The 11881-nt window shown below is 48.8% G+C and overlaps 1 protein-coding gene across 1 annotated transcript; it reads right to left on the bottom strand.

Moving 5' to 3' along the window:
* Positions 1-4960: 4960 nt before the first annotated feature.
* On the bottom strand, positions 4961-11633 carry MRPL27 (mitochondrial ribosomal protein L27). The gene is made up of 4 exons (XM_049772875.1): positions 11590-11633; positions 7988-8119; positions 7650-7717; positions 4961-5191 (listed from the first exon to the last, which is right to left on the bottom strand). The coding sequence occupies exons 1-4, from the start codon at positions 11627-11629 to the stop codon at positions 4985-4987; spliced, it is 447 nt and encodes a 148-aa protein (XP_049628832.1). The 5' UTR covers positions 11630-11633; the 3' UTR covers positions 4961-4984.
* Positions 11634-11881: the final 248 nt, after the last annotated feature.

The following is an 11881-nucleotide window of genomic DNA, read 5'->3' as shown; positions in this document are numbered from 1 at the left end:
GTGACTTCCACTCCTGCTCTCACAAGCGCAACACAGCTAGAGATATGCAAATACCGTGGCCAGTGAATGTGGCAACCCCAGAAATTTCCTCATTCTGACCCAGGTTTACAGCCTGTGGATTTATCAGGACCCATTCCGGAAATGGGGGTGTGGGTTGGGGGAAGAGGGAGAAAGGAAGGAGGGGATTGATGGGCTACATCATGAGCTCAGAAGGTACTCAGGAGTGACCCCTGGTGGTTTGCAATGTTCATAGGTACTAGGGACCATGTGGCCAAGCACCTTACGCATCTCTGGCTCCAGATATTCTCATTATTTTCTCTCCTGTCCAGCCCCAGAGAGGTCAAGACATACACATCTCAGACACAGCTTAGACACTAGAGCTTGTTGCGCCTTTTATTTGGGGGGGAACACCCTCAGAGGTTACTTCTGGCTTTTCATTCAGAAATTACTACTGGCAATGCTTAGGGTATCTTATGGGATACTGGGGATCTAGCCCAGATTGGCTGCATTCAAAGCAAATGCCCTACCTGCTGTACTATCCCTCTGGCTCCTGGAGTTCTCTCTTGAGAAGTGGGAGCAGCCAACGCCTGGGTCCCTGGTTACTGTCTTTGAGCCTGGACTGTCCTTGAGCTTGGGAGAGCCTCAGATCACAGATCACCATCTTGGCTCCCACACTGAGTGGGAGAGCTGGGCCACACAGACCTTCAGTATTCCTCAGCCAGTTGCTCTGGTCTCATCACACTTCCTAAAGCCAGGAGAGGGCACCACTGCCTGCCAGTAGCACAGCATGGGACTTTCTGTGCCACTGAGTAAAGTACAGTATGTCATCCAGGCTTTTCCTACCTTCACCATCACTTAGCACCTCAGGAAAAAATGGAAGGCGGAAAAACAAGGCCCTGGTCCTTACTGTGAAGTGGGACCCAGAGTAACTCTGCCCCCTCCTATGGTTCCTCTTGCAGCAGATACTCAGAGGAGCCACAAGAGGTTTAGTACCTGACTTCAGCTCTAATCTCAGTGAATGCCAGAAACATTGGCTCTGTAAACTTTTTGTTTTGTTTTTGGGTCGCGTCAGAAATCGCTCCTGACAGGCTCAGAGGACCATATGGGATGCCGGGATTCAAATCACCATCTCTCCTGGGTCGGCTGCGTGTAAGGCAAACGCCCTACAGCTGTGCTGTCTCTCCAGCCCCATACTTGATCGATCGAGTAAACTTACTTCTTTTTAGCGTCACTTCTTAGATTATGGGACTAAAAAAAAACAAAACAAAACAAAATGAAACAAAACTCCAGCACCTGGTTTTAGCATATTAGGTTCCAGCAGTCACCCAGTCATGAACTGTAGTTGGTAATGAACCAGACTTACAGGTCTTGTAAACTTCTGGAGGATATGCTCTGCATTCAGCCTCCCTGCCCCACCACACCACTCCTAGTAACTCATTATCCAATGCTGCCTGCAGGGAACTCTTCCTGGATTCCAGAATTCAGGGCTTCCAGGTCAGAGAGCAGCTCTGTAAAGGGGTAGGTCCAGATCACCCCATTCTGCTCATTTGCAGGTTCCTGACTCACCACACTACCTGGGGTTGTCCTCAGGCTTTGCAGGATGCAGAGCTACTCAGGACTGATGGGCGAGGCCCTCCTCTGTACTACCTTGCTCTGGAGCAGCTGAGTGACCCCTCTTCCCCTAAGCCCAGGCCATATTCCCAACCCTTATCCTTCTGTTGGATTGAGGTCAGCCCAGAGTTGTGGGCCTTCTGAGACTGCTGGGCCTTGAGGTTGAGATCAAGATTCTGATCAAGTAGAACAGTTAGGAGGCTGTTGGGCCTGACCCCAAGGCTGTATAATCATTCCCTGAGAGGGAGGGAGAGCCTGGGCAGAGGTTTTTGTAGTTTGTGGCCCACGGGGCCTGGTTTCCAGGGCAACTAGAGACTCCTTGATCTATTTGAGGAACAGACCAGAGAACAGCCAGTTAGCTGGGCCTGTGGGAGGCAGCGGGGGCAGAGGCTAGAAGCAGAGGGGTCCCTGGGTTGTCCCTGCCAGCCCCTCTTCCTTAAGTGGGGGTAGTAGGAAGTTATGCATGGGCACAGAGCAGGCAAGGTGTTGACCATGATGAAGTGTGAGCCTGGCTTTGAGGCAGTAGCTCCCCTGGAACCAGGTTCTGGGATGAGGGTGAGGCACAGGGCCCTGCGACTTGCTGGCTGTCTTCACTACATTGCTGCTGTTCTCTGCCACTCCACTTGCTGATGTCATACTGGACCATGCCCACCTCGCTGTACTGATTATTGATGAAGACCAGCTATGGGGTGACTTCCAGGGTCAGCTAGTGGCACCCTTGGCGCCTCTTTTTTTTTTTTTTTTTTTGGTTTTTGGGCCACACCCGTTTGACGCTCAGGGGTTACTCCTGGCTATGTGCTCAGAAATCGCCCCTGGCTTGGGGGGACCATATGGGACGCCGGGGGATCGAACCTCGGTCCTTCCTTGGCTAGCGCTTGCAAGGCAGACACCTTACCTCCAGCGCCACCTACCCGGCCCCCCCTTGGCGCCTCTTAAGAGCATCCAAGCTTTGGTCTGCTGCCCCCTGTTCAGAAGCATCATTCAGAAGGCCCCTGAAATCTCTCTGCTCTTATTTGGGGGGGAGGGGTTGGCCACACCAATAGTGCTCAGGGGTTACTGGCTCTGCATCCAACTGCTGCAAGTTCAGAAGACTATCTGGGATGCCAGAGATCAAACCCAGGCCAGCTTTGTACAAAGCAAGTACCCTACCCACTGTAATATAGTTCTGACTGTCCAGAATCTCCTTTAAGAGAATAAACCACCCTGAGCAGCATTTGAGGCTAGGGCTGCCCGTGGGGAGGGGTCAGTAGGGTTTACCTGGAAACACTGGTAAAAGGCAGGGAAGAGCATGGTTTAGGCCCTTTTTGGGTCTTTGTGATGTGTCAGAAGTGAATTTTCAGGAAAGGGCTGGGCAGCGAAAGTCTGGGATCTGGTTGCTACCCAGACCCACTGTTGAGAGGCTCTGCCTCTCAGATCCTCCCTTCCCAGTCTTCCCCCTAAAAGCTCTCCCCTCCCCATACTCTTTATTCTATTCTGTCCCCAGGAGCTCCTGTACCTGTTTTTCCTGACAGCAGGCCCAAACTCTGGAGTGAAAGCAACTGGGGGGTGAGATGGGGCATTGCTTCAGGGGGATTTAGGCTGGTATTCATCCCTCATGGTTACCTAGCAAGGGGCAGGCACTGCCAGGCCCACAAATCCCCCCAACCATAGAGCTCTAGCACAGAAGCAACTTTCAGGACAGAAGGGGCCTCGAACTCCATGATTCCAGCCTGGTGATCTGAAGGCAGAGCAGCAGTGTGGAAAGGGTTAATTGTACCCAGTAGTAACTGTGCCTGGTACAGGCAGCTGCTGATGAGACATTTGGGGTCCAGCTTCTCCCTCTGGGAAAGCCCAGAGCTGTGTTGGGGACCTGTGGGGTGATAAAAGAGGTCAGTTCCTCCCACCATACAGGAGCCTGGGAATAGAACAAAAGGCATTATGGGGTATGTGCAGATACTACTCTGCTCTGGGCAAGGGCAGCTGATGGAGTTGGGGATAGGGGTATTCTGGTCCTAAAGAACCTAGAGCTGACTACAGCACTGAATTAGAGCTGGTGGCTGGAGAGAAGCATATCCCTGAAACATGAGGACCCATATTTGGGGCTGGGGACTCCTGGAGAGAAGGAGCAGGATGGAAGAGGCCTTTTCTCACCTCTTGGCCTGTAGTCCTGAGCCAATCCTGAGTCACTGCCAGGCTCTTCAGATTCCCTTCAGCATGGGAGGCCCTGGAGGCCTAGGCAGGGCAGGATTTCGGGCATACAGGTGAAGGGGGCTCTGGAGGCTGCCACATAAGAGTGGAAAGATGTCTGCAAGATCCCAAGGCCAAGCCAGGAGCTAGGGGGCAGCTAAGGAAATGGTGGAACAGAGCCTAGTAAAGCCTTTATAAGGTCCCCAAGTGGCACAGAGGAGGCCAGGGGCCCTCCAAGCAGTTTTCAGCCAAGCAGACTGGCAGTGAATTCAGTGCTAAGGATGCAGAGCCACTTGAGTTGGAGAGACAAGAAAGACCTGCCCCAGCCTTGGTGTGTCCAAGGAATATTCTTGAAGCCAGATTCTTGGCTGCAATTCATAGCAAGAAATAAAGCAGAGAAAACTATGAATCTGGTGTTTTTTAGGAGGTACCTGCTCACTTTTTTTTTTTTTTTTTTTTTTTTTTTTGGGTTTTTGGGTCACACCCGGCGGTGCTCAGGGGTTACTCCTGGCTGTCTGCTCAGAAATAGCTCCTGGCAGGCACGGGGGACCATATGGGGCACCGGGATTCGAACCAACCACCTTTGGTCCTGGATCGGCTGCTTGCAAGGCAAACGCCGCTGTACTATCTCTCCGGGCCCGTACCTGCTCACTTTACCTCAACATTGGAAAGACCTCAGCTTTCTAGGATCAAGGGGACCTCTCTGTGCTGGTCCTGTAGAAGCAGGGCAGTGCCTGCATATGGTCTCTGAAACTATGACTCCAGAAGAGAAGGAAGACTAATGGAGATTCCTGAGAGGCTATAGTAATGATCCCCTTAAGCACAAGCTCTTCCTTCTTTTTGGGGAATGGCGCTAAGGTAAACCTTCAAGAGAAGAGTCCCCCTTTCTCATCTGGCCACTCTGACATGCCTCTAAGTGGGTGCCCCTGGACACACTAAAGAGAACAAAATCAACTCTCAGAGCAGCATGACCCAGGTTGGTACCAAGTAAGTGACGGCTCATGGCTATTTTAGTAAACTTTATTTGAAGTCCAGGTCAGGGGCCCAAAGATCTTCCTAGAAAACCCTCCAGCCTTCTGTAGTCACCATTCAAGGTAAACTTGGCTCAAGGTGAACTTCTTCCTTGGGAGGTCTTGTTGGCATCCAGCCCTTGACAAGTCCTCCTGTCACCTCAAAGCTGTCTGTCCATAGGCTGGTCACCAGGAACTCAAAGCAAGGCAACCAATTTGAAGGTGCCCTCGGGCTTGGCAGGGACCACATGGACGAAGGTCTTGTAGAGCACAGCGCCCTGGGGCAGCCTGGTAACCAGATCAACTGCATCCGCGTCCTTGGGGTTGGGCACGTAGACCTCCTTGGTGAAGTGGACGGTCCCCTCCTCCAGTGCATACAGGTACTTCCTCTTCCCTAACCCCACCTGCAATGCATAGAACCAGGCAGTAGGACAGAAAGCCATCTATTCAATACTTCTCCCAAGGACAAAGCCATGGGCCAAAGGGAAGGTTCCAGTTCAGTCTTTTTGTCTCTGCTTGGCCCATCCTTGGCTTTTATATCATCACTGACTATAGCAGAGGTGAAAAGAAAACCTCAAAAGCCAATCATGAGGTAGACCTGGACTAAGGACCTTGGAGTTTTTGGAAGTCATACCCAAGACACCCCCCAGAGATCTAGGGAGATGGGCCTGGCCCTTGTCAAGGCCAAAAAGCCTGCTGCACTCAGGCCTCAAAACACTGTAGATGCCACATTGGACACAGCTGCCACCTTCATCATTATTGTAATCTATTGTTCTATTATTTACAGAAAGACTTTGGATGACATACATCTGAGTTGAACAATGTCTGCTACTAGATAGGGCAGACCTGTGCAAACAATGTCCCAAGCTTTTTGGGGTTTGTTTTTTTTTTTTTTTTGGCTACACCCATCAATGTTCAGAGATCACTACTAGTGGAGGGATCAAACCTGGGTTGGACTAGTGCAAGGCAAATGCACTACCTTTTGTACTATTTCTCTGGCCCACGCTTTTTTTTAAATAGATGTTAACCCAGGGCGGGCGCGGTGGCGCTAGAGGTAAGGTGTCTGCCTTGCCTGCGCTAGCCTAGGAAGGACCACGGTTTGATCCCCCCAGTGTCCCATATGGTCCCCCAAGCCAGGAGCAACTTCTGAGTGCATAGCCAGGAGTAACCCCTGAGCGTCACCGGGTATGGCCCAAAAAAACCAAAAACCAAAACAAAACAAAAAAAATAGATGTTAACTCATTTAGTTCTAATATGGTGAAATATGTATTATTTCCAATCCTGTTTTCAGGCCAGAACTATGAGCAAAATATGTTTTGTTTTTGGTTTTGTGCTATACCTGGCAGGCTAGAGAGCTACATGGGTGCTAGGGATCAAATCTGGGTCAGCCGTGTGCAAGGCAAAAGCACCTTACCACCTATATCATCTCTCTGGCCCCAAGATTAAGTAGACTGTATAGACAGTTTTAAGATATATATATATATACATATATATACATATATATACACACACACACATACACACACACATATATATATAAATATATATACACATATATATATATATTTTACTCTTTTTTTTGGGGGGGGGCATACCCTATGATGCTCAGGGGTTACTCCTGGCTATGTCTCAGAAATCTCTCCCAGCTTGGAGGCCATATGGGATGCCAGGGAATCAAGCCACAGTCTGTCCTAGGTTAACACGTGCAAGGCAAACAACCTACTGCTTGTGCCACCACTCCAGCCCCAAGACACATCTATATTTGATCTATTTTTTGTTTTTGGGCCACAGACTACAATATTCAGGGGTCACTGCTGGCAGGCTCTGGGGACCATGTGGGATACCAGCTGCAAGGCAAACACTCTACCCACTGTACTATCACTCCATCCCCTTTTTGTCTTTTAGAACTTGGATTTGGATGCCTGAAAATTTCTGTCCTGAAGTCCAGCATCATTTCATATTCTCAGATTTCAAAAAGGACTCTGAAGACAGGATTTCTGGCCGAAATCCCAGCACAATTACTTAATATTGAGTGACCTTGGCAGACAACTTTACTTCATTGTGTCTTCAGTTATTTCCCCTGCAAAATGTGGATAGTATTAACTACTTCATAGGGTCATCATAAGGATAAATTCCTTAAGAGTTCAATTCCTAGGAGTTAAGAATACTACCCACTCAAAACCTCTTCTTATTTTCTTTTTTGGGTCACACCTGGCAGTGCTTGGGGGACCATATGAAGTGTTGAAGATAGAACCGAAACCAGGTGGGCCACATGCAAGGCAACCACTCTACTTACTGTACTATCACTCTGGCCCCAACATATTCATTTTTATTATTGTCATGATTATTACTTTTGCTAGTGTCAGAGTTAACATAGTTAACATAATATCCCATGCTTCAAACTCTAAAAATTAAAGCTACTATGTACAGGGGCTAGAGCATTAACACATTAGGTAGGCCATTTGTCCTGCACGTTCGATCCCCAGCATCCCATATGGTCTCCTAAACCTGCCAGGAGTAATTTTGAGTGCAGAGCCAAGAGTAATCCCCGAGTACCACAGAGTATGCCCCTCTAGTCTATTAGATACAGTCAACTCACATGCAAATTAGATTTAAAAAATAATCCTAGTCTGAAGGATCTGGATAGTCCAGGCATTTGTGAAGTGGTCCTTGAATACTGCCAGGAGTGATCTTAGAGTCAGGAATATATGTAGAGCAGATAGCCAGGTGTGACAAGGGCAGGGAGACACGACAAACAGAAGCAAATAGACACAACCAATGGTCATTCTTATTCTGCAGAGGAGTATGAAGAGGTGATTATTAGGAAAGGAAAAAAGGGAGGAGAGCCCAGAAATAACTCACATGTGCACCTGGATGCCAGCGGAAGTTGCGCTGAGTTGCAATAATGTTGCCAGCATGAACATATTCACCTAGGGGAGAAGAGAGTGAGAAGCTGAAGCTGAGCCCAGCTTCACAACAATATGGCAACCAGCTAAGAAAACAGAACCACACATGCTTTCCAGGTTCCTACCAGCAGTCCCTGCCCCTTCCTAGCCGCCTCTCTCCACTTCCCACCAATGGCACCTCTCTGCTTGTCAGGATCCCCACCTTATCTGCCCCTCTAATTGAGGTGCCCCATCTCTCTGGAGCTAAGCAGAGTGGGGTGCTGCTGGGACATGGAAACTGAAGAGCAAGCTCACCTTCCATCTTCCTGAGGCCATAGTGTTTCCCTGGGGACTTTCCACCCAGGTTTTTGGAACTGCCACCTGTCTTCTTAGATGCGTATCTGACTGCAAGAGCAACAGGCTTCGGGGCACCCAATAAGGCTGTAGCTGCAGTGGACAGAAATGTTTAGTGTTACTCCAGCCCAGCAGGGAAGGATGTGTGAGCAGAAATCTCACTTGAGGGGCCAGAGGGATTTGCCTTGCACATGGTTGACCAGGGTTCAAATCTGTATCCCATATGATCTCCTGCACCTGCTAGGAGTGATCCCTGAGCGAAGAGCCAGGAGTAACCCCTGAGCATTGCCAGATATAGCCCAAAAGAAGGAGCCAGAGAGATAACACAGCGGTAAGGCGTTTACCTTGCATGCAGAAGGACGGTTGGTTCGAATCCCAGCATCCCATATGGTCCCCTGAGCCTGCTGGGGATGATTTCTGAACATAGAGCCAGGAATAACCCCTGAGCGCTGCCGGGTGTGACCCAAAAACCAAAAAAAAAAAAAAAAAAAAAAAAAAAAAAACCCCAAAAAAAACCATTTAGCCATTAACTGTCAGAGAGTGTCTGGATGTCCTTGCCCTTGTTCTTCTCCAATGGTAGGTCCAGGGCATGAGCAATGCCTGATAGGTGAATGACCCAAGGGTGGGGACAGTAAAATATTAATGGCAAAAAGATGTTCCTGTCCCCTGGACTCTGACATGTTGTTCTGTTAAGGGAGAAACACTACAGAAAGGCTCACTGAACCAAGACAGAAATTTAGACAGAACCACGACAGAAATTTAAATCGCCCGATTTAGCCTCATTATCATGCCCTCAAGGCTCTAGGCTCCTCTAAGGGGGCCTAGAAGACCAAGGCAAAGCAGAGCTGTGGCAGTGCCACCTCCTTTCTCAGCTCTCCAGTCCATATACTAACTGCTTGTGAACTTAAAAGGGTAACTTCTTTTAGTGTTCCTATGGGTGCTATACCATGTGAGGAAGCCAGGCTCTTTTTTCGGGGGGGGGGGGGGGCACACCAGTGGTGCTTAGGAGTTACTCCTGGCTCTGTGCTCAGACATCACTCCTGGCAGGCTCAGGGGACCATAGGGATGCTGGGGATTGAACTCGGGTCCTTACTGGGTCTGTAGCTTACAAGGCAAACAAACGCCCTACCAGTGTGCTATCACTCTGGCCCTTTAGACCCTTTTTCTAAAGGCCTCCTGGGCAGAGGTCCCACCAAGAAAACCAACCCCAGGCTTTTCCACCCTAATTCCAAAGAACTCAATGGAATTCAAATTCAGATGAACCGAGAGACAGAAGCCCCTAACTATAGTATAGGACAAGGCTACTGTTTTTGCTTTCAAGTCTCTCATCAGCCATGGTGATCAGGACCATGCCAAGGTTTCTAAGGAAGGCTTCTGGGCCTCAGAAGTTTCAGCTTCTGGGGTGGGAGAGATGGCACAGCGTAGAGTTTGTCTTGCACACAGCTGATTCAGGACGGTCAGTGATTTAAATCCCAGCATCCCATATGGTCCCCCAAGCCTGCCAGGAGCAATTTCTGAGTGCAGAGTCAGGAGTAACCCCTGAGCACCGCCAGGTGTGACCCAAAAACCAAAAAATAAAAATAAAAAAAAAGAAAGAAAGAAAAAGAAAACCTTTCAGTTTCTTATGTCAAGGCTTTCATGAGAACTGAGACTAGCTGGAATAAAAAATCAGAGAAAGACTTGGAGAGATAAAGTTAGAAACCTAGCATGAGAGACAAAGGACAGAGGTTAAAGCACTTTCATGTAATTTTAGCCTAGGGGCAATGGTTTGAATGTCAGCATCAAAGATGGCAAAAGAGAAAAGTCTGTTTCTTAAAAAAATAAAGAAAGAAAGAAAAGAAAAGTCTGTTCCTCCTTGGTTTCTCTTGCAGTAAGCAGTTCCATTTGGTGGGGGATTGAGGGGTTACTCCTGCCTCTGTGCCTAAGGATCACTCCTGGAGGGAGCATATGTGTTGCCACGGATCAAACCCGGTTTGCCACACAAAAGGTAAAAGCTCTACCTACTGTACTATCATCCAGCCCTAACAGCCCATTTTAACTGTCTCCACTAGACATTTCAAACATTACTGCAAATTTCTAAACTTTTTTTGAGAATAGAAAGTTAATTTCCCAACATCACAATTTTTTTTTCCAGAACTTAGGCTCACAGAAAACTAAGAGAAAATGATACATAGTTAAGTGGTAAAGAACCTCAAAGGTCCTACACTAGCCAGAGTGCTCTATAAAATCTCCACATTCTGTGTAACATTCTCTTCACATGCCAAATAACACAAAGACTCAGTTTCTCTATGAAACACACAAAGAAGCCATTTTTCACATACTCCTATACTTAAGTTCCTCCCCAGTTGGGGAGGTTTTTTTTCTCTTCTACTTTCCAACAAACTTTTTAATAGTTCTAACTCTGAGTCTGAACAACTTTATTACTTGTATTTTTATTCCTGAAAATAGCGAAGAACCTAGGAATCCTGGATGAAGAGACCCACTGTCACATTCCCACATCAATGGTAGGATACCATTGATACCCAGAGCACTATCAAGTATTGGCCCTGGACTGTCTAGTATGATGTACCACACCTTCCTGCCAAAAACAAAAAACCAAACAAACAAATAAAGATAACGTGTCTGAAAAAGAACTAGCTATCCTAGACATTTCTTTTTTCTTTTTGTTGTTGTTGTTGTTGTTGTTGTGTGTGTTTTTTTTTTTTGAGGGGGAGGGAATCACACCCAACAGCGCTCAGGAGATACTCCTGGCTCTACTTACACTCAGAAATCACCCCCGACAGGGTCGGGGGACTATATGGGATGCCGGGATTCCAACCACCGTCCTTCTGCATGCAAAGCAATCGCCCTACCTCCATGCTATCTCTCCGGCCCGAATTATTGTTATTTTTATTTATGTGCTTCCTCACTGTCTAAGTGCCAGGGGTCCTCAAACTTTTTAAACAGGGGGCCAGTTCACTGTCCTTCTGACCATTGGAGGGTCTGACTATAGTAAAAACAAAACTTATGAACGAATTCTTATGCACACTGCATATATCTTATTTTGCAATGAAGAAACAGAACAGATACAAATACAATATGTGGTCCGCGGGCCATAGTTTGAGGACCACTGGACCATTAGAATGAGCTGCCCAGAAGTTAGCAACTGCCTTTATCTTCTCTGCTGTCTGTGCTCACCATCACCTCCTAAGAGATGGGTGCAAGGAATGCAGAGCTGTCATCTGAGCGAGGGGGGTGGGTCACGTTTTGTGCCCTTGGTAACCTTTTTGGTTTCTGAGGGATCGACCCAACCCGGTGCAGAGAACCCGCGGACCCCAAGCACCACTGGCAGGGGAACTCCGTTGCAGGCCTGGCAAGACCACGCGACGCAGAGCCACCTCGGCTGCGCAGCAGCTGGGTCCTATCACGTGATCGCGCTCTCGCTCCTAGGATTCGCTCCTTTACCCCCCGTTCCCCAGTACTCCGAGGACACGGCGGCCAAGTCCCTGCATCCCGACAAGCGCTCCAATACTCCTTCACCCCTCGCCCCACCACCACCACAGTCCCGGCGTCCCGTTCGTTACCAGCCGCCCGCGTCCGCAGCGCCAGCATTGCTGACGCCATGTTTGCCGTCACGCGCTTCCGGTTCTGAAACGGCTACTTCCGCCCTTCCTTGATCTACTTCCGGGTCAGCGGGGGGTCACCATTGAAAGAGTGGCGGGAGAGTTGCAGGCCAGAGTTCGGACTGGCTGGTGCATGTTTTCTGCAAAGATCCATATCCCCGGGATCTGACCCATCTGTGAAGGAGCCTCCCTGCGCTGGTGCTGGCGGAGAGGCGCGGAGCGGGATTGCAAGGGGGCTCGCTGGCGGACTCCC

Source organism: Suncus etruscus, chromosome 1, assembly GCF_024139225.1.
Source record: "Suncus etruscus isolate mSunEtr1 chromosome 1, mSunEtr1.pri.cur, whole genome shotgun sequence".
NCBI lineage: Eukaryota > Metazoa > Chordata > Mammalia > Eulipotyphla > Soricidae > Suncus > Suncus etruscus.
The sequence above is the reverse complement of the archived record's forward strand: the minus strand, read 5'-3'. Positions and strand labels throughout refer to the sequence as shown.

Bases quoted from the DNA above. Each gene is read 5' to 3' on its own strand.
- MRPL27 (XM_049772875.1), bottom strand. From the start codon at position 11,629: ATGGCGTCAGCAATGCTGGCGCTGCGGACGCGGGCGGCTG. The intron at 7,718-7,987 runs GTGAGCTTGCTC...CTTCTCCCCTAG, and splicing joins TGGCCTCAGGAAGATGGAAG to GTGAATATGTTCATGCTGGC. The intron at 5,192-7,649 runs GTGAGTTATTTC...TATGCATTGCAG, and splicing joins GCTGGCATCCAGGTGCACAT to GTGGGGTTAGGGAAGAGGAA.